Raw genomic sequence first — 21,242 nt, 5'->3', positions numbered from 1 at the left:
CTAAGCTAGTGGCGGAAGTATGCATTTTCTGAGGACCCTTTGGTTAAGTTGACCTCGCGCACTAGAATTTATTTTCATTCTTGGTACTAATTATAGTTTCCTGTGGTTTCAATCATTTTGTTGATTTGATATAATTGTCATGTCTAAACGGTGATTATATTTTATTACTATTCAAGAATTTTTTGAAATATTTTACGGAATTTGAGGCTGACCTCACCTTGTTATGACTTGGCGTAGTGCATCTTTAATATTGATTTTAAAAGCCGTTTTGAAAATAGACTATGAAATTATTTATAATAGTTCAGGGATTTTTTACGTTAGCGAAAGGAAAAACTTGAATAGTGGAGAGAATATAGTATATATATGAAAGATCTATTTTAATGCGGTTACTGCTTTCTTAGAATATGTTATTTTAGTTGTTCATTAGTTTATTTGTTTCCGTATTTCTTTTCCTCCTTGGATTATTTTACCTGTTGGAGCCCTTGGGCTTATAGCATCCTGTTTTTCCAATTAGGGTTTTAGCTTTGTGAATAATAATAATAATAATAATAATAATAATAATAATAATAATAATAATAATAATAACCTTGTGGATAGGAATAGAAGGTTTTGGCAAGCCGTTATTCAACTCAAATTTCTACATTCGTTGTTCGTGTACTAGATTTTATTTCAATGAAAGTTTTGCCAATTAGTTTCGGGATTTTGTTAAATCGAGAACTTGGGAACTCGCTTAGCAGCAAAGTCAGACTTCATCAAGTTACATCATCTGTTAACAACGGCTTTGACTAGTTACTATGCCCATGAGTCAGGCCGTGTCAAGTACCTTTGTACTGTGCAGGGCGCATATCGAGTGCAGAGGAAATCCGTTAAGTAATAATTGTAGTTTTTATTTATTTGTTTTCTTATTCGTTAAAGCGGTTACATAAACAGTTATTGTGTAATTTAATTTTTAGTGCAAGTAAATATGATATTGAGGTAAGAAATTTTATACATTTCACTCCCTTTGTTTGTTTTATAACTTTTTCAGCGCTGTTATTAAATATATTTTATATATATATATATATATATATATATATATATATATATATATATATATATATATATATATATATATATATATATATATATATATATATATATATTTATATATATATATATATATATATATATATATATATATATATATATATATATATATATATATATATATATATATATATATATATATATATATATCAAACTCTTCTGTATATTAGGCCATAAAAAAACCTCGGATTAACAATGCTAAAAGTAACACTATCGAAGTTGAGACCACTGAAGTATTATCGACTATCGTCATCAGCCTTAACTAGTCCACTTCAGGACCAAGGCCCCAGACATGTCCTTCAACTCGCGTCTGTTTATGGTCTTTCTATGCTAGTTTATACCCTTAAATTTTCGTATCTCATCAATCCATCGTCTTCTCTTCCTTCCCCTGCTTTGATTGCAATCTCTAGGGACCCATTCTGTCATTCTTAATGTCCATCTATTATCTCTCATTCTCATTATATATCCTGTCCATGTTACTCTTTTTCTGGCTCTGAATGTTTCTCTCATTATTATTCTCTTCATAGCTCTTTGAGTTGTAACTACCTTATGTTGTAAAGCTTTAATAAGGCTCCAAGTTTGTGATGCATAAGTTAACACTGGTAGGATCATCTCATTAAATACTTTCCTTTTTGAAGAAAGTGGCATTTTATTTTTCATAATCTCATTTTGTTTACCAAAAGCTCTCCATCCCACCCATGCTTATCCATCTTTTAATCTCGGCCTCATGTCTTGGGGAAATACTGTCGTCTGTCTTAAGTACGTATATTCATTGTATACACGAGTAGTGTGATAAGATATGAATGAATGAATGATATGCGTTAACAATTACTAGGGGTTTGTCCATAACCGTTTATGTTGTCTATGAATTTTCATTGAATGTTATCTTGAATTTACTCATATTTATGTTCAGTCCTATATTTTTTCTTTCTCTATTCAAAGCTATCATTTGCAATTCATCCCATGATTCACTAAACAGAACTATGTCATCTACAAATTCCAAGTTGTTAAAGTATTTCCCATTAATGTTAATTCATACATTTTCAGAATCTAAATTCTTAAAAACTTCTAGGTACGCTGTGAATAATTTAGGAGAGGAGATGGGGTCTCCCTGTCTAATTCCTTTCTCAATTGCAATTTTCTCACGATTTCTATGTAATTTTAGAATTGTTGTACTTCCTGTATAGATATCTTCAAGTGTTCTAACATAAGATTCGTCTATTCCTTGTCTCTGAAGCGCTTTCATTACTTCTGAAGTTTTGGCAGAATTAAAAGCTTTTTCATAGTTCATAAATCCCATACATGGTGGTTTATCATCTCTATCGATTATGAAATCAATAATTGTTTGGCCACCTTCCTTTGCTGCTTTGCCTCTTTTCATGACTTTTACTGTTACGTTCGGTACCGGCTCAGGTGTTTCAAAATAATTTTCTCATATCACTATTGTATAGGATTGTATAGAAATATTCTGCACTTTTTATCACTTCATCTCTTTTGTTGATGTTTTTATTTTCATCTTTTAAAGCAAACATCTGTTGGCGTCCTGTTCCAAGTCTTTTTTTTTATCAATTTGATGCTTCTTCCTTTCTTTAGTGTTTCCTTAAAATTAGTTTCATGTTTATGAATGTCTTGTGGTTTTAGTTTGTTTATTGCTTTTGGATAGTTCAGCTAAATTTATTTAATCTTTCTTGGATTTTACCCTCATATCCCATTTTTTCTTTATTGGGTTTTTGGTCTTATCTGATAGTTTTCCTTGTTTTTGTTTAAGAACTTTTTCAACTACCTCTTGCGCTGATTTAAATACATATTCGGTTAAATTACTGTTCATATCTTCTTCACTTGCTTCCATTTCATCATGTACCTGGGAGTACCTATTTTGTATTGCTAAACTAAACTCATCAGATTTTTCTATTACAGGAGTGTCTATTTTCTTTCTTAAAATTAGTTTTTCCTATATATATATATATATATATATATATATATATATATATATATATATATATATATATATATATATATATATATATATATATATATATATATATATATCCATTACAGATTGAATAGAATACATGATCATTCATATTTTCTTCTTCTTTACAGATCGAATACATGATCATTAAGCTGGACCATGAGAATAGGAAGGCCAGACTGTCTTTGCGTGGATCGGAACTCCTGGAAGTTCTTCGAGAAGCAGAGGAAACAAACCCCAAGTGAGTGAACTCCAGGTTTCAGTTGTTTTCCTTGATCCTATGTGACAGATAATTCAATTTGTTGTTGTGTATGTAAGACATTTAATTCATTTTTTTTTGTTCCTATTTGGCAAGATCATTATTTTTGTTTATTCCTTTGTGTTACATATAACTCATTTTTTATAGTTAAGCTTTTGCTTGTTCCTGTGGGAGACATATTTCCAATATTTCTTTTTCATCTTTAATAAATTGCTTCTGTGTAATGTTTAATTGAATTTTTATCGCTCTAAGGCGAGATCATTAATTTCTTTTGTTTATGGTTGGAAGTTGACGCCCCTTTTCATGTTCCAGTCTACCAAATATGTTCGTTTTTTATGCCCTTGCGTTATGGATGATTCAATATTTCTTGCCTCTATGTCTTGGCTTCATTAACTAGAAACCATTTGTGATTACTCACGCGTCAACGCTATTTGTTGGCTGCACGATGTGTATCAATTCTCTTAAATATTTTGGACGTCTGGTTCTTATACGTTGATGAGTCATGGTACATGTTTTAAACTTCATTCTAGCTTTAATAGGCAGCCAGTGGAATTCAATTAGTATATGAGTAATCCTTTCTCGGGGTGGGACACCCTCTATCATTCTTTCTCCTCTTTTTGTTATGTATTGTAATTTATCAAGTTGCACTTTGGGTAGGTTCTAATAGATATAGTTACAGTAGTCAATCCTGACAATAACAGTTAATTATATGATCATTTTACAGATTATTCATTCAGATATTTATCAGTGCAATGTTTCTAAGGTAGTATTCAGCGATTCTTACTACATTATATATTTTTGCACCGAAAGACAAATTATTCAATAGATACACTTAAGTCACGCTGTTCTAAATATCGGAACCAGGCGGTTATTAATATTTATTTGGATGTCACCCAAGTATGCCACCATAAACTCAGTCTTATTTTCATTTAGTTTTAGTGTTTAATAGCCATCCATTCTCTAATCTTTGTTAGTACTATAACCTCTGTACCATGGTCTTCCACTATCTTGGGTTAAAGTTCTCTTGTTTGAGGGTACATTCGGGCACTCTATTCTAACTAATTTCTCTTCTGCTTGTTTTGATAAGATTTTATAGGTATATAGGAAATATTTGTTTCGGTGTTGTTGCTGTTCTTAAAATATGTTATTTTTATTTTCCTCACTGGTCTATTTTCCCTGTTGGAGCCCCTGGGCTTATAAGTGAAAGTGTAATCTCCCTTTCTTCTGTTTACAGAGAGGTGAGATCTTTATGGCGCCCTGAATATGCAGAGTATATGGTTGAAGGGACGCCCGGCCAACCCTATGGGTCACTGGTCCAGCACTTCAACATTGTGGAACACAACATGAGCTTTCGCAGGAGTGAGGTACAGAGCTTACTTCAACCCGATGAAGTGGTTCTTTCCTTGACTAGCTTTCCCAGGTGAGACTTTCTCTTATTTGTTCTATATTTCAACCTGAAACTGCAATGAAGTACAAGGGTGTCAGCAACCAAGCCTCCTGGCGAGTACTGTAGTAAAAGGCTAAAATTATCCATAAGTTAAGGCAGTTTACTAAGAAGGTTACTCCTGTGGTTAGGCTCTTCAGATGGAATTGGAACTTTAATTTGGGAGTTGAATGGGAAGGAAGGTAAAAAAAATATTATGGAACATGTGATTGTCTGGTAATATCCATTATTATTTATATACCAGTAATTAGATACTTTTTAAAATAGATTATTTTCATTCAACAATTTATTACTTATACATCAACATTTGTCTCCTCCACAGGCTGGGATGCCCCGATTTCACCTACCCGCCGACCCATGCTGACCCTTCTTCGGGGCCATCTCGCTCTTTATTCTTTCCATCGGAGGCCATCACCCAGAGCCACCCGCGATACTCAACTCTGACACGCAACATCCGGGAACGCAGAGGAGAGAAGGTTGCCATTAATGTTCCAAGTAAGTATCTGGAGGCTTTTGTAGCTTTGTCCAGCTCTGGCCCTTTTGGACGATGTAGGCTACTACAGTAAGTCCAAAGAGACCAGAGTCTGTTATCTTTAAAAGCCGTAGAATTTTTTTCTATTCCATGATGCTTTAGGTCTAATTCCTTTTAATAGGGTTTAGGTATATTTTTGAGTCTGTGAACTCATGCTAAATAGGTAACAGTTTTGGAGTCTTGTAGTATTCTGAACATGGCCTCTGTTGGATTTGGGGAATCGTAATACCTTTAGATATTTCATTTGATTTTCCAGTATAATCTTATTTGAATAATCCTAGATCTCTGTTATATAAAAATATGGAGTTTCTGGTTTTCAGGGATTTATAGAATTCCCTTTTTTATTAGTCTTTAGAAGTTTTGCTGCTTAATGAGTGTCTGTTCATGATTATTTGAACCTCTAGACCCCTCCCAAGTTATCTTAGTAGTAACTCTCAAGTATTTTATACATATTGCCACCCATGACTCAACGTTGAGTTAGGTCATGGGAAATATCAGTTATTTGGTCCAAATTACATGTCTGCAAGTAAATTTGTGATAGAACTAGGTTTAAGATATAAAATATCTGTAGGAAGTTGTTCTTATCTATTTATTATTCCATAAGGACCTTTACTCGTCAGTCTAGTACTGTATATTATATACTTTACATTGGGAATCCATACTTTACTTTGCTTTACTTTGGTGGCTGCTTTTCCGGTCCCATACAGCAGGAGAACCCCACTCTCTACAGGACCTCCGCTGTTGTTTTACCTTTTTCGTTCAGAGTATTTATAGTTTCAGATCACTTATTGTTTGGTTACTGTTAAATCCTCAATTGTAAGACTGATTAAATAAGAAAGTCTTCAGTTTCCTCTTGAAAGCATTAATGTCTTCAATCATTTGAATGTTTCGTGGGAGCTTATTATATAGTCTCAGGGCCACATATTTAAAGGCTCTAGAGCCTAAAGTAGATATATATCTAGGTTCCATCAGTTTGAAGCCATCTGTAGCTATTCTCGTGTCGATACGATTTGTTGGCTGCGCAATATGTAGCAATTCTCTTAAGTATTTTGAACTGTAGGAGATATCCTTTAGGATTAGGGTTTAGGGGCAGCAAACTGGTCCAGTACAACATTAAGAAATGAGAATCAAGACAGATCTTAGAATAGTTTGTCAGTTAGTAAACTCTAAAATAACAGACTTGTTTTTCATTGATATTATACAGAATCATGAATAGATAATCAGAAATAAAGTCCGCATTCATTGCATTGTAGTGTAGCCTAATTAAACATCCTCATGCAACTACTGTAGGAACTTTCTAGACCTTATTTAACTTCCAATAAGTAAAAGGGGATCTGGTGGCTCTTAATGAGTGGTGGCAAATGCAGTTGGACTTATTTATAAAATTGGTGAATGATGGATATCTTTATTATTTGTATTTTTGGGTTAATGGGGTGAATTATAACAGAATAATATTAAATTTGTTAAAATCATCATTAATCCACATATCATTTGTGAATTAATGTGTAAGATACTGATTAATATTTAAACTGAATATTTCATGTTAATACATTTCCTCTGCTTATTCATTCAATTTGGATTTAAAGTTGACATCTGGTTAAAAGGAAAAAACTTTCACATTATAGTTTTGTTTAATTCTATATCATGTCCGTTATGTTGTTTACAAAAAGAATTGGGAGGAACTAAATAATTTCTTAGGTAGATTCAGTCAAAGGACTGTTTCATGATTTCATCTATGATCAAAGTTGATCAAAGCAGTGAATTGTATATCCGGTGATTAGTTAACTGTGGATGGGCACATCCAATGTAAATTATTTGCATAGATCAAAACATTATCTTTTTACTTCAGTCATGTATTATATCTTTTAAACATGAGTAATGACACATCCCCTTTCACGTCCTTTAATTACTTCCTTCCCCTCAGTCTATAAGGACCTGAAAACCCCCAGCCCATTCGTAGAGGACTTGTCTCGGTATGGCGATGACGGGACATCAGCAGAGGCAGCAAAAGTGGACCACGTATATTTGGATGCCATGGGCTTTGGCATGGGATGTTCGTGCCTGCAGATGACTTTCCAGGCTTGCAACATTGGAGAAGCTAGAGTCTTGTACGACCATCTCACTCCTCTATGCCCTGTCATGGTGAGTTTTCTATTGGTATTTCTTATTTGTTCCAGCATGAGTACAAACCTTCCTTCATTAGAAGAATAGTTCAGCGCAGCTGAGGAACTCGGCAGTTAAAACGTACTGTATAACAAGGAGTCGGCAGTAGCTGGTAGTTATTGCCAGGTGGCGGGGAAGCCACTACACTGAATTGCCACTAACACTGACATGTTATCGGCTTCTCTTGTTACTTGTCTTCACTAATATCCTTTCTTTCTCTTTTGAAAGTGGGTGTAAGCTTCCCCATGCCAAAGGCAGAGATGCGGACCTGCTTAGGAGTGTCAGGGCCACTTTTATGAGTTGCAGGGAGGTAGATCCTTATACCTTGTGGCTTTCCAAACTTTTCCTATCTGGATTCCTCATGTGAAGAGTATAGGGAGTGGTCACCCTCCCAGTAGCAGGCATATGGCAGGAAGGGGAAGAATAGGGCTAGACCTCTTCCTTCAACCTCCAGTACTCTACCCTTTGATCTTTCCCCTTCAGTCTCCTCAGGTGACAAGATGGAGAAGAATGGTGACCAATTAATCTTTGGACTAGTCTCAAGGCTGAAAGACTCCTGTCTCCCCTAGCAAAACAGGAGAGCTTACTGCACAAGAAGAGTCCTGTGTACTTCCAAATCTTATTCCAGTTGACAACGTTGTGCTACACCTTTGGACTTCTCCTGGGATTACAAGGTGCACCATCCTGAGAGAAATTAGCCTTACCCTTAATCCCTTGAAAGAGAATAATGCATCTTCCTTGACAATGACAGTTTGCAATACTGTGGTCCTCTCAGTAGGGTTCATGAATTGCCTCAATGACTATGTTTTTCTGCCCCTTTGCCTTCATCGAAGGGTAATAGTTTTTTCATTCCCAAACCTAAAATTAACTCTATTAGTTCTGAAATGGACTCAAACATAGTAGTACCTGAAACTTCTGCTTCTACTAGTCTAGGTTCTGAGAGAGCTTTCCCCATAGCCCCACCTGTAGTGGTTCCACAACTCTGTGGAATCTCTATCACTTAAGGATTGCGGTGGCCGATGTGGTAACGTCCCTGACTGGCAATCGCCAGACTGGGGTTCAAGTCTCGCTCAAACTCGTTAGTTTCTTTGGTCGCTGCAACCTTACCATCCTTGTGAGCTAAGGATGGGGTTTGGGGGAGCCTATAGGCCTATCTGCTGAGTCCTCAGCAGCCATTGCCTGGCCCTCCTTGGTCCTTGCATGGGTGGAGAGGGGACTTTGGTGCTGATCATGTGTATATATGGTCAGTCTCTAGGGCATTGGCCTGCTTTATAGGTCAATATCACTGTCCCTTGCCTCTGCCTTTCATGAGCAGCCTTTAAACTTCACAAGTGGAGGATATCTAGGACCCCTTCAAAGAGAGAGAGAGAGAGAGAGAGAAAGAGGCTCTTTGTGCAAGACATGTTTTGCTACCTCAGGAAATCCTCCACAGACAAAGTGGGCCGTCTTCTGTGGTTGGTACCATCAACGGAATACTTCTCTAGGAGCCTTTATTCCAATAGTAGTGGACTTTCTAGCTTATCCACAAAAGATAAAATACCTCTCAGTCTCAGCAGTAAAAGGGTATTGCTTGGCCTTGGGCCTGGTAATGAGACTGAGAAGAGTGGATATTTCCTCTTCATGAGAATTGACTGTATCTTGTTTAATGTTTGCTTAAGGGTACACTTGGTCACACTATTAAATCTTATTTCTTTTCCTCTTGTTTTGTTAACATTTTTATAGTTCATATAGAAAATATTTATTTTATGTGACGATTCTTAAAGTATTTTATTTTTCCTTGTTTCCTTTCCTCACTGGGCTATTTTCCCTGCTGGGGCCCCTGGGCTTATAGCATCTTGCTTTTCCAACTAGGGTTGTAGCTTAGCAAGTGATAATAATAATGATAATCTGGAGTATAGAGCAGACCTGTCTTCTTTGCAAAATCCAACTTCCAGCTTGGGATGTGACCAAGGTTTTGCAGTCTTTAAAGAGAGCTTATGAACTGTTGAGGCTAGCCTCAATAGAGACCTCACCATCAAAACAGTTTTTCTGCTTGCTTTAGCTTTGTCTAAGCGTGTAGAGGAACTACATGGACTCTCTTATTTTGTCTCTCATTCTGAGCACAGGAGGCAAGTCTTTTTATCTTTTGTTCTTGATTTCTTAGTTAAAACTCAAAATCCATCTATCCTTGATTCTAGGTTTTCATTTTTTACAGTTTTCATCACTTATAGCAGTAACCAGATGAGTTACTTTTGTGTTCTGTAAGGCCATTAACCCTTTTACTTACCCCCAAAGGACGTACTGGTACGTTTCACAAAACTCATCCCTTTACCCCCATGGACGTACCGGTACGTCCTTGCAAAAAACTGCTATCTGTATTTACATTTTTTTTGCATATTTTTTATAATTTTTTTTGAGAAACTTCAGGCATTTTCCAAGAGAATGAGACCAACCTGGCCTCTTTATGACGAAAATTAAGGCTGTTAGAGCAATTTAAAAAAAATATACTGCAAAATGTTCTTGAAAAAAAAAAATAACCCCTGGGGGTTAAGGGTTGGAAAGTTCCAAATAGCCTGGGGGTAAAAGGGTTAATGTGCTACCTTAAGAGAACCTAGACTATCAGAACCAGATTACAGAACTTGTTCATAAGTACTAGTAAGGTGAAGAAGAAAGTCACTAAAACTACAATCTCCTTTTGGCTACTGGAGACTATGAACAGAGCATTACTCCCTAGATTCCTCAGCGCATCAGAGCAAGTTCAGATGCAGGCCCATGAGATCAGAGGAATTGGTGCTACTCTAGCCTTCAAGAAAAATCTCTCTGTGAGTATAGTTTTAGACGTTGGCGTATGGAAGTGTCGGACCACCTTTACTGCACATTTGCGGAAATGCACTCGCAAGTCTTTGGATACTTTTTCATTGGGAGCTGTGATTGCTGCTCACCAAGTGGTTTAGTAACACTAACTCCTTTACACGACCCAAAAAATCATGTCTAAGATAGCAGTTACAATATAAGTCTAGGATGCGAGTGAGTGTCAGGCCCTTATCCTTTCTTCTTCCCCTCCCTTGGCTATAGCTGTTGAAATCCTATGTAGATGGATGGATGTAGATACAGGTAAGCTTCATCTATGGCCAGCAGTTTTTCTATTACTTTTAAGTAAAAGTTTTCATTCCACCAACCTCCTTACGAGGCGGAAGAATGATATTTACAAGCAACCATTGATTTGTATGTGCCTTACTTGACAGACTCACTAGTCTAAGAAAGAGATTATCTTTTTCAACATCCTTGGTTGGCGGGGCCATGAACCTGACAGTATTGTTTCCCCTGTTTCACTAGGTTTCTATAATGTTATTCTTTGGACCTTATCAAGTCCGAGCATAGTGATCTTGAGATTATAGCCAGCCAGTTTAGCAATAGAAACTTCTTTCCACATAACAATAAATCTCCTATTAAAAGACAAAGTTTTATAATCATGAACGAACAAATCACACATTTTAAAGATAATTTTTATTTTTCGTAACTATACAAACCAGAGTCATTTAACTTAAACATCCCCCTTCCACCTCCCTCAAAAATCCCACATGCAGTCATAGTAGCTGTTCAGTGTATCAGTAGGAGGACCAGCCCGTAACTACCAGCAACTAGTGTACCGACACCTTGTTAATGTTTTAGGTACTAAGTTTTCCATCAGCACAGAAACATTCTTCTATTAAAGGACTCAGGTTTGTATACAGTAGTTAGGAAAAATACAAATTATATTTAAAATTTGTGATTTTTCAGCTTTAGTTCACTTGCCTATAGAAAGGGTTTCGACTGAGAGTTTGCGTTCGTGTAGAAAAGGGACTTCGGCTTGTTAAGGTAGCGTTTTACAAATTTGATAGTGTTGTTTACAAATAATCACTAAAACTGGATTGATTGACAGAAAAGCATGATAAATTTTGTCAGCAAGAATTATTTTTTACTTTAGTGAATTGTGCAGGAACATCTAAATATGCATTTATTTAGATGTACAAAAGGCTCACATACTTTTTCTCCATCTCCTGTAGGAGACGTCACTTTATTTGGAGGAAATGCAAAAAGCTTTATGTATGTCTTGATATGCCTCATATTGTACATCTCATTAATGTTATTGTGGAACTTATAATTCCCGTCAAAATATTACCCAGTAAAATACTGTCCATGTACTCTTTACAAAATTTGTGCCAGTTATCTTACTGCATGTGCCGCTTAAGAAATTAAACAAGAAAACGTAATTAAACATAATTACGACAACATTGATAGTAATACAGTAATATATCAGCAGACTAAACTAGGAACACACACAATTTTTCCAGCTTGCCCTTACGGCTGCAAGTCCGATTTTCCGTGGTTATCTTACTGATGTCGACTGTAGATGGGATGTGATTTCTGGATCTGTCGACTGCCGGACAAGAGAGGAACGTGGCCTTGAACCCCTCAGCAACGATAGATTTGTGATACCCAAGTCCCGGTATGATTCCGTGGACTGCTATCTCTCTGAATGCGGAGGAAGGTAGGCTGGGTGCTGTGTTTTATTTGTAAGTGTGTTGTGGTTGAAAAGTATTGATGATTAAATGAAATGAGCATTTTTCTTTAATAATTCGAGACGTTACTCTAAGATCAAGCTCTATTGTTATTAGTATTTGAGCCAGTGAGTATTGATTACCCACTTATAAGTGACTGTTATTATTACAGTACTAGTATTATTATTGCTTAATTTAACATGACAGCTGGGTTGATTGACAATATTTGCAGTAAGTTTTTAAGGGTAGGATATATTCTTATATTAGGCAGAAATTAGGTAACAACTTTAAGAGGTTGGACATCAATTTATTAAGAAAACTATACGGTGTAGAAAAAAAAAATCTTTGTTAGATAACTTTTAACTGAGTAGTTTCCATCTATTTGATTTTATTGTTTACTGTTTAATGGTCAGTTTTCACCTATACAAATCCAACACTGCTATGCATTTAACTTGTGAATACAGGAGAAATGATTACTTTCATACAAAAAAAAATTTACACCAGCGTTGTCATAGATATGGATGAATGTTTCATTTTAACAGTTAAAGTACATACTACATGTACTGTATGTACAGATAACATATCCACTTTTATAGGTACTGCACAGTACAATGATGTACCATTGTAACCAAATTTACAGGTGATATTTTAACATTTACAGGTACAATGACATACCATTAGTGTATGACAAAGAAATCAAACAGAAACTGCTTGATAGCAAAGTAGATGAAGCCATTGCACAGCACATTGCTCACCTATTCATTCGGGATTCCATTTCACTCTTCTCTGAGAAGCTGCATCAGGATGATAGGAGAGAAATGGATCATTTTGAAGTAAGCCTCCCCTTTGTTGATGCTCAACCAATCTTTCCATGATTTCCTCGAGTTGTTTACCCATTGCCATTAGAGTAATATTGAGCAGATATTTTTTTTGTACAGTATAGCAAGTTTTGCTATGCTGATTAGCTTGCTAAGTTCATGAGAAATAATCAAGAAAGTAAAAAGATATAAGATTTATATAAATATTGTTTATTGATTGAAGAATGTTGAAGTCCTGTATATTAATAAGTTTTCATTGAACATTATAATTGGGGAAAATTTATATAACAATAGTTTACTGTGGTACAATACATTCCTTTGAAACAAAAAATAATGTTTAATAGAAATTAATTTTGCGCAATACTATGTCATTTCACATTAAAATGTCTGAGGTTTCCCAAAATGGATCTTAGTCATATAAGTGTATCAATTACCGTAAATGTTCTTTAGTACACAGTATAGTGCACTAGATTACTCCACAAAATTGAAAAAACTAGAGCTTTTATTGCTTCAAAAGCAGTACATTATTATATATGACATCTAATGTTTTCTGGATATAAGTCATTAAGTATCTTAGAGGCTAATAATGAATTTTTTAAACAGAATATTCAGAGTACAAACTGGCAGACAATGCGCTTTAAAATACCACCAGTCAACAGTGATATTGGCTGGAGAGTCGAGTTTCGTCCATGCGAAGTCCAATTAACAGACTTTGAGAATGCTGCTTTTGGAGTATTCATTGTGCTTCTGACCAGGGCAATCCTGACTTTCAAATTGAATACACTGATTCCTATTTCAAAGGTAAGCATTGTTGCATTTTATCATTTTCACCCGTTGATTTGAATTTTGAAAGTTCTCAGTTGGTCCTTCATGCAGACCTTAGTTTTTTCTCTTTAAAAGATGTTGATCATCTGGGTAGGTAAAAACCAAACTAAGTGGGTGGAAAGATGCGAGTGATACCAGTGCATCCTGAAGTTGAAAGAACATTGCCTTAAACTATTGTCATTCTTCTTCAATGGCATTCAAAGTCACATAATTTTCAACAGATATGAATTATGTAGAATTGAAACTGCATAATTCCAAAGTACCTGTATCAGAACTCAGTCAACTTGGAGCCAAATTTTTTTTTTTCTAACCAGAATAATTGCAGACTTTTAAGGACAGGTAATTGATAGCTCTTACTTTCTCAAAAAGTAAAAACAAAAACTGAGAAACCACCAAGTTTGGAAAAATTCTTGGTTGATTCCTGTTAACAGGAAAGTATTTTTAAATTATTTTCACCCCAAAAAATCTCCACATGTTATGGCCCAGAGATTGTTAGAGTATGCTCTGTGATATCATTATTGTTGGAAAAAAATGTGTCAATAATACAGTACTATATCTTTGTAGTTATATACCATACACATTATTTTTGGAAAAGAAATGAAAACAGTTTCTTCAATGTTCCATTGACTGATTGACAGAAAACAGGTGAAAATACTTAGCTTTAACTTCCTTTTAACCAAAAATAGTTTACTAGACCATTAATTCATTACTAGATGAGCGGAGGGAGGGGATTAGTCGTAAAAGGTGAAAATTGCACTAAAGGTAAATTTAAAGAAGTTGGATGGCTAGGTGGTGAGAGGCCAGAAGTGGTAAATATTAAAAGGCTGAAAAAAAATGGCATTTATGTAACAAAAAATTAATGTAAAAAAGTTAGAATGCTGCCTACAGTATGCCAAGCAAGTAGCCTCCTACCATGCCTGAAGATCTAGTTTATTTTCTATGATGAATTTAGGTATACCTGTGTCTATTTCAAATCTGTATATTCATATGTACTGTATCTCCATTTTTCTAAGGTTGATGAGAACATGAAGAATTGTCAAAAGCGTAATGCAGTACTGGAGCAGAAACTGTGGTTCCGCCGTGATATCTTTTCTCGGGAATGTGATAAAGGAGATGACGCAAGTCAGATGACCGTAAATGAAATTATAAATGGGATGGTAAGAATATACAACTGGACTTATCATTTGAAATTGAATTGTAATTTTGCATCTTATTGTGATGTATTTCACTTTGATTTTATGATTGATCACTGAACTTTGACTACTATATTTTCTTCTTAATTTTTCTCCTTAAAAATACATAGATATTATTTATGTGTGCGTATATGTAACGTCTTTATACTTTATATATGTCTTTGAGACAGTTGCAATGAATTTAGAATGTCCTTTACTTTTTCATAATTTAATAGTTTGTGTATTTGGAACCTTTATTATTTAAATGTCTTAAATTTTTCAGGGTGACGATTTTATGGGTCTTGTCCCATTAGTAAGGCAGTATTTAGGATTGTTAGACATGGATGCCGATACAGCCTGCACTATTGGTCAGTATCTGAACTTCATAAGCGCAAGAGCTGCCGGCACAGCAATGACAACAGCAGCTTGGATCAGGAACTTTGTCACAACACACCCAGAGTACAGGTAATGCATATTTTTAATTTTAATCACAAAGATAAGTTTTCCTAAATTGCCATAGATTGTAAACTAATGTATAGACGGTTTATCAACTGGTACAGTAAGTATATAACATAAAGCTCTTACATGGGAATTATACAATCAGGCCTAACCCAAGCATGGGTAAATAAAGAGGGTTGGGCATTTACTATAAATTACCATAATGTGCAAAAACCCTTAGAGTTCTTATACACTGGGATCTCTGTAAAGCCCAAGAGCTGCTATATTGTATTCAAGTGAAGTTGTAAGGTGAAGTATGTATAGTCACAGTACTTATCCTACAATTAAATAATTCTAGTACAGTAATATACTGTACATAAAGGGATTGATCATAGATACTTTATACAAAAGAAATCAGTGGAGGCAATTTTTGATTTGGTAGAAAATCGTAAGGCATTTGCCAGTAAGGAGTGAATATAACTTTCTGAAAGGGAAGCAAAAATCAATTTTTAAAATATTTATGAAAAAATATATTTGTTAGAGGATTTTATTGTACTGCGTTGAAATTTTGTAGAAATTTCTGATCTGTCATCCTGTATCTTCTTCCAGGCAAGATTCTGTTGTAAGTGATGGAATATCCTATGACCTAATCATAGCAAGCAGTGAGATTTCCCAAGGGAAACGAGAATGCCGGGAACTTCTAGGAGGAACTCCAAAGACAAGGACCTCGGAAGACATACCGAAAGCCATGAAGAAAATCATACAGATGACGTGCATGGCATCCCGAGTTGCAGAATAAACGACATGATTAACCTCAAAACAAATTATTATACTAACATATCTGTTTCATAAATTAGATATTGTTATATAATAGTTTCATGAAATCTGTGATGACCAGTAATTATGCTCCTGGGTATTTATTGAAGTGTTCTTTGAAACTGAGTGCATTTCATCAGGTTAATGATGGGACCATAATTTTTGAAAGGAATCTTTCAATATGTCACAGTGCATAGCTTTTAGCCTAGATGTACAAACCTGTGTTGTGTTTAATATTTATGTTGATGGAATTTTTTTTCATCGTGTATTTTGGATTTTATACTTTAAAAAAAGTACTTTCCCAGAGTTTTTCTACAAATTTGAAATACTGTACTATAATTTTGTTTAAATGTTTTAACATTTTATTAAGTTCTTATAACTGTCAGTTCAGTCACTTTTACATTTTACTGTCATTTTTTTTGTCTTTTATTTTTTTTACAATTGTTCATACCTTTATTTTAGAACCAATTTTTTTTTGTACGTAATAGGCGAGTAAATCTATGACTCTTCAACCCAGCTCCTACTTCATATATTTATCTCTATTAAATAGGGATTTTTAATGCTTAACTCAACAATCATGCCTTGTGGTGTCACATTATTCTATGTCCTATGGACTGCAAAGACAGTACTAAACTGTACTCCTTTTTTTTTTTTAGTAGCAGCAAAGAGCACAATACTATATAATGGAATTGCATGCAGTAAGAGATATTAGTTATTGTCAGGGTACAACTACATCCTCACTGATATCAGAAATACTTCTCTAGTGGTGTTTTGCATAGATAGTTACATGTTACAGGCGTCAACTCTAAAGTTTCTCTTAACAGATCACTTTGCAAGCTTTTAACGAATTCAGTATTAATGAAATACAGCGCTGTATTTATGCAATTTGATTGTTCTTTGGGCAGTGCACTTCTCATTTTTCCCCTAGGTGATTAAAGTCACATTTTATAGTCTTACCACATAATTGTGAACCTCTGATGTTGAGTTCATAAGATTTTATTTAATAGAACCTGTGTCTAAGTGTTAATTTATAGCCTGCAAAACTGTATATGGGAGATGTAGACAGATATATAGACAGCTTTAAAATACAGTACCCTGTATATCTGTATACTGTATCGTATTATGAAAGATCATTCCAAATAGAAGACTGTAGGTTTATTAAAGATAAAAGTGCCACTATTTGCCTACTGTATTAGGGTTAACAGGGTACCCACACTTGTGGGTTTCCCTTTATATTGTCGAAAGTAATGTACTTTCTACTTTCATTTACGATAGCGAATAAATATTATGAGTATATGCATTTCTTTCCTAATGCAATGTGCTAACAGAAATGCTGTATCAGTATCGTGTATTTTGCTGCTTTTTATTTCAAGCGATTGAGTTTTATAACTGCAGCAACATATATATATAAATATATATACAGTATGTATATATACATGCATACATATATACATTAACCATAAAATAGCACATAGCTTGGAGGAAGGGAAGCATGTGCAATGTCGAGCAGTTTAATGTGAAATTAAAAAATTAAGAATTGTTATCCAGATAATGTTTTAGCAACATTTAAGGACTGAAAATGCAGTGAATAATTGCATTATGAAGATAATTATATACAGTTTTGTTATTTATTGGACAATTTTAAAAAAGTTGTTTAAAAATTACAGTATAACCTCAAAGACAACACACTAATAGAGATGCTACTCAAATCAACTTATATAATTATCACATTCCTCACATTGAGATATATATATATTTTAATAGAAGTACTGTACACTTGCTCATTTTAAAGAATAACCTTTTCCATTTATAATGAGAAAAAGGATTCAGAAAGAATAAAAAACAATTTATAATTCATAGTTGTTAACATTTTGTTAATCCCTCTTAAGAAGATGATCAAATCTATCTGTACGTCCCAGTTTTATAAGCAAAAACCAATAGGTCTTGCTCTTAGATCTATGCATGCTCATCTTAACATGTTCAAGGGCCTCATTACAACCACCTCTCCTTCCAGACTTCTAAAGATCAGTTGCAAATTCCGTTTATGGCCACAAGAGCTAGTGTGCCAATGTTGTCTGGCAGGCACTGGTGGTCATCCAAACACTGACCAGACCCTATGTAGTTTAACTGCTCTACGTGTTAGTAGAGCATCAAACATACAGTATAACTACCTACCATTCATTGCCAGTTAACCATTCATGCACTGGGCCAAATACTGTATTTTTTAACTTCACTGCTTCAGAGCTCAACAGTATAGGGGATATTAATGCCATGTATTCTTTGGACACTCATCCAAGCATTATCAAGACCCATTAAGCCTACAGTAATCTTATCAAGAGAATGTGGGTATGCGTAGCACCTATCTTCATGCCAGTCTTTTGATATCATAGTTTTCAGAAATTATTGTCCACTCATTTTTACTGGAAGTTTTGAAAAATAAATAACTATTGGTGAATTTACAAATCTTTTAAATAATATTGATATGAAAAGTAGGCTGCTCACAGAATATTTACTCCTTGTTAAATATTTATTGAAACTGCAGTATTCTGAAATTATTTCGGTTCTTGTGCATGAAAGTCAGACCTTAATATCAAACAAACATTTATGTAATATTTAAACATGATCACAAAAGAATAAGGTATACAATAATTTTTAAGTCTGGTATACAGTAGTATTATTTCTATGAATCTCCCCTGATGTTCACATTGCTTCTTCTCCAGATGCTCATTTTATCAATATTTACCACAAATATTTATAAAAAAAAAATCCATTTTCTTTCCTTTCATAAGATACAACCACCAGTAAAGTAATGAGACAATCTAGCAGTTGATGGTAAAAAACATGCTAGGAATAATCCATTCTCCATTTTTTCCGTCGCATGAATTCAACAAGACATCTATGGATAGCCCTTTTCAGATGTGATAAGTTTTAATAGCTTATTAATTCAATATCTGCTTGTTTGGTTAACATTTTTGCACGGTGAAAGCACTGGGTTTATAATAACAGTTGTGAGGAGCTACATATTTCCAGAATCCTCTCAAGAGTTATGTTCCAAGTTAGTTTTATGGAACCAACCAGAGAGTACAGTATACACCGAGTAGCAGTGAAGCTTCTACATAGTAAACAGAACGACTGCCATATGTTACTCACAATGGCCAAGGAAAGTAATTTCTAGTTTGACGAATTACAGAGAGAGAATTGTTATGAAGTTGATAAGGGATACATACCATGCTCACTAACTAGCACGGTTAGTAATCAACCTTTTTAGCTTATTTAACATCATCTGTTATTCTCAAAAGCCAGTGAGCCTTCTATGGTAGGCAGTAAATCTGGCTTGACTTCCCAGTTCATTGCACTACCCTAACTTCTATAGTTGGGTCTGGTGGTCATCATTACATAGTGTTCCTTCAGTAAGATTCACTGTGGCTTACAGAGTCATGTTCCTCCCACATTACTCTTGATCTCTCTATTCCTTCTGCAGCTCAACTCAACCCTTGGAGTACTGCAAATCTAGTTTGGTAGCTGGATGCCTATATCCCTCCTCTCGCTAAATTAAGTGCTCTTAATCAAGTCTTAAAGTTCTAGATGATACTGTAGTCCCAGCCACAGTCCTGGCCATGAGGAAAAAAAAATCTTGTTGACCATAGTCTTGGAAGACACTTAATTTTCAGCTTCCTATCCATCCCAGATTTAGTAAGTACCTGAGGTTCCTTGTCAGGGACATGGTCTCCCTTTTTTGAAGTGTTGTGCCTGATCCTTTCAATAAGTGCCTCAGGTCTTCACCAGAATCTTTGATATCGTCTCAACCTGGGCTCATGTTTTAGACATCAGGCTCCTATGGTATCCAGACAACGGGCTTCTACTAGCAGAATACTGAACCCTGCTCTTTTGCCACAGGGAGATTCTCCTCAACTTCTGGTGGAAGTTGAGGACCCTGCTGATCCTAGAGGAGTCCAGCCTCGTCTCTCTACAAGGTATGAAATTGGCTTGGTCAAAACCAGAGCATTTTCATCTTCTGGCAGGGTATTGAGATTCGTGCAAGTGGTAGAGACTTCTTGAAAGGAAATTGCTTGAAGCGCATACTTGGCAGAAGCTTTAGGGTCATCACATCTCTCTGGAGAAGCTGGTTCCCATAGAGAGGATGCATCTTCGCTTGGCGCAGTGGGCTTTGAAGACCCAGTTGTCACTACCATCGATGACTCACATGGTCTTAGTATCTATGCCCCAGGAGGTGGTCACACATTTCCGCTGGTGTCTGAAGCAGGAGTCCTTACTGGCGAACACATTTACAGGCCCCACCACCAGAGTTCGTTCTATTTGCAGATGCTTCTCTCCAAAACTAAAAGGGGAATTCTTACCATTGGAGGGAATAACATCTTAGGCCTATGGTCCAAGTAGAGAAGACCTTCCATATCTATTACCTAGAGATGGAAGTGATGCACAGTTCTTGGCGTTACAGTACTCCACTTCTCAGAGACCCTTAATGACTACTCTGTGATATTGAAAAAAAACATTGCCAGGGTAGTGACCTACATCCAAAAGCAAGGGAGACTTAGTATCCCTCCTGCTATGCCAACTAGCAGTAGCAATTTACCCATGAGTGCAAGCCTCGCAGTCTCTCTTTCCTAGGGAGAGGAACGTATTTGCAGACCACCTGATTCAACCAGGGACGTCAGTAGGTATTGAATGGATTGGATCCTCTATGTGGTGAGGAGTCTTGTGAATTTGTGATTTCCCTTCTAACACCCTTGGGATGGAATGATTTTTTTACTTTGTTCCTCTGTCCGGTCTGCTTTGTCAGGACTAAACAGAATCCGTCTGTCCGAGATGATAGAGTAATGCTAATTACCCCAAAGGGGCCACAAGCAATGTGGTATCCAGACCTGTTGGGTCTCCTTGCAAAAGTTCTAAGAGAATTTCCAGAAGGCCCAAACCTGCCACGATAACCACATACAGTAATACCTTGAGATACAAGCTTAATTCGTTCCGGGACCCGAGCTCGTATGTCAATTCACTCTTATCTCGGATAAATTTTTTCCGTATAAAATAACTAAAAAAGAATTAATCCATTCTCACCCTCTGAAAAACACCTAAAAACAGTATATTACAGTGGAAAAATATGTTTCTGGGTCGACCTGTGACGCCCGGTGAAAAGGGTCCTTCTTATCTCTTTTCTGATATAAATACTTCCAAATAT

At 35.5% G+C, this 21,242-nt stretch overlaps 1 protein-coding gene across 1 annotated transcript; it reads left to right on the top strand.

Annotated features, from left to right (window-relative positions):
- Positions 1-3,187: 3,187 nt before the first annotated feature.
- Gclc (glutamate--cysteine ligase) lies at positions 3,188-17,900 on the top strand. The gene is made up of 10 exons (XM_068388447.1): positions 3,188-3,299; positions 4,552-4,737; positions 5,084-5,256; positions 7,218-7,435; positions 11,770-11,966; positions 12,638-12,809; positions 13,398-13,595; positions 14,633-14,776; positions 15,075-15,256; positions 15,839-17,900. Exons 1-10 carry the CDS (start codon positions 3,199-3,201, stop codon positions 16,026-16,028), a joined length of 1,761 nt encoding a protein of 586 aa, XP_068244548.1. The 5' UTR covers positions 3,188-3,198; the 3' UTR covers positions 16,029-17,900.
- The last annotated feature ends 3,342 nt before the right edge of the window (positions 17,901-21,242 follow it).

The sequence above is a fragment of the Palaemon carinicauda genome, chromosome 15 (genome assembly GCF_036898095.1).
Source record: "Palaemon carinicauda isolate YSFRI2023 chromosome 15, ASM3689809v2, whole genome shotgun sequence".
NCBI classification, from domain to species: Eukaryota; Metazoa; Arthropoda; class Malacostraca; order Decapoda; family Palaemonidae; genus Palaemon; species Palaemon carinicauda.
The sequence above is the reverse complement of the archived record's forward strand: the minus strand, read 5'-3'. Positions and strand labels throughout refer to the sequence as shown.

Coding starts and splice junctions, on each gene's coding strand:
- Gclc (XM_068388447.1), top strand. CDS start 3,199: ATGATCATTAAGCTGGACCATGAGAATAGGAAGGCCAGACTGTCTTTG. Junction 5,257..7,217: donor GGTTGCCATTAATGTTCCAA/GTAAGTATCTGG, acceptor CCTTCCCCTCAG/TCTATAAGGACCTGAAAACC. Junction 13,596..14,632: donor CACTGATTCCTATTTCAAAG/GTAAGCATTGTT, acceptor CATTTTTCTAAG/GTTGATGAGAACATGAAGAA.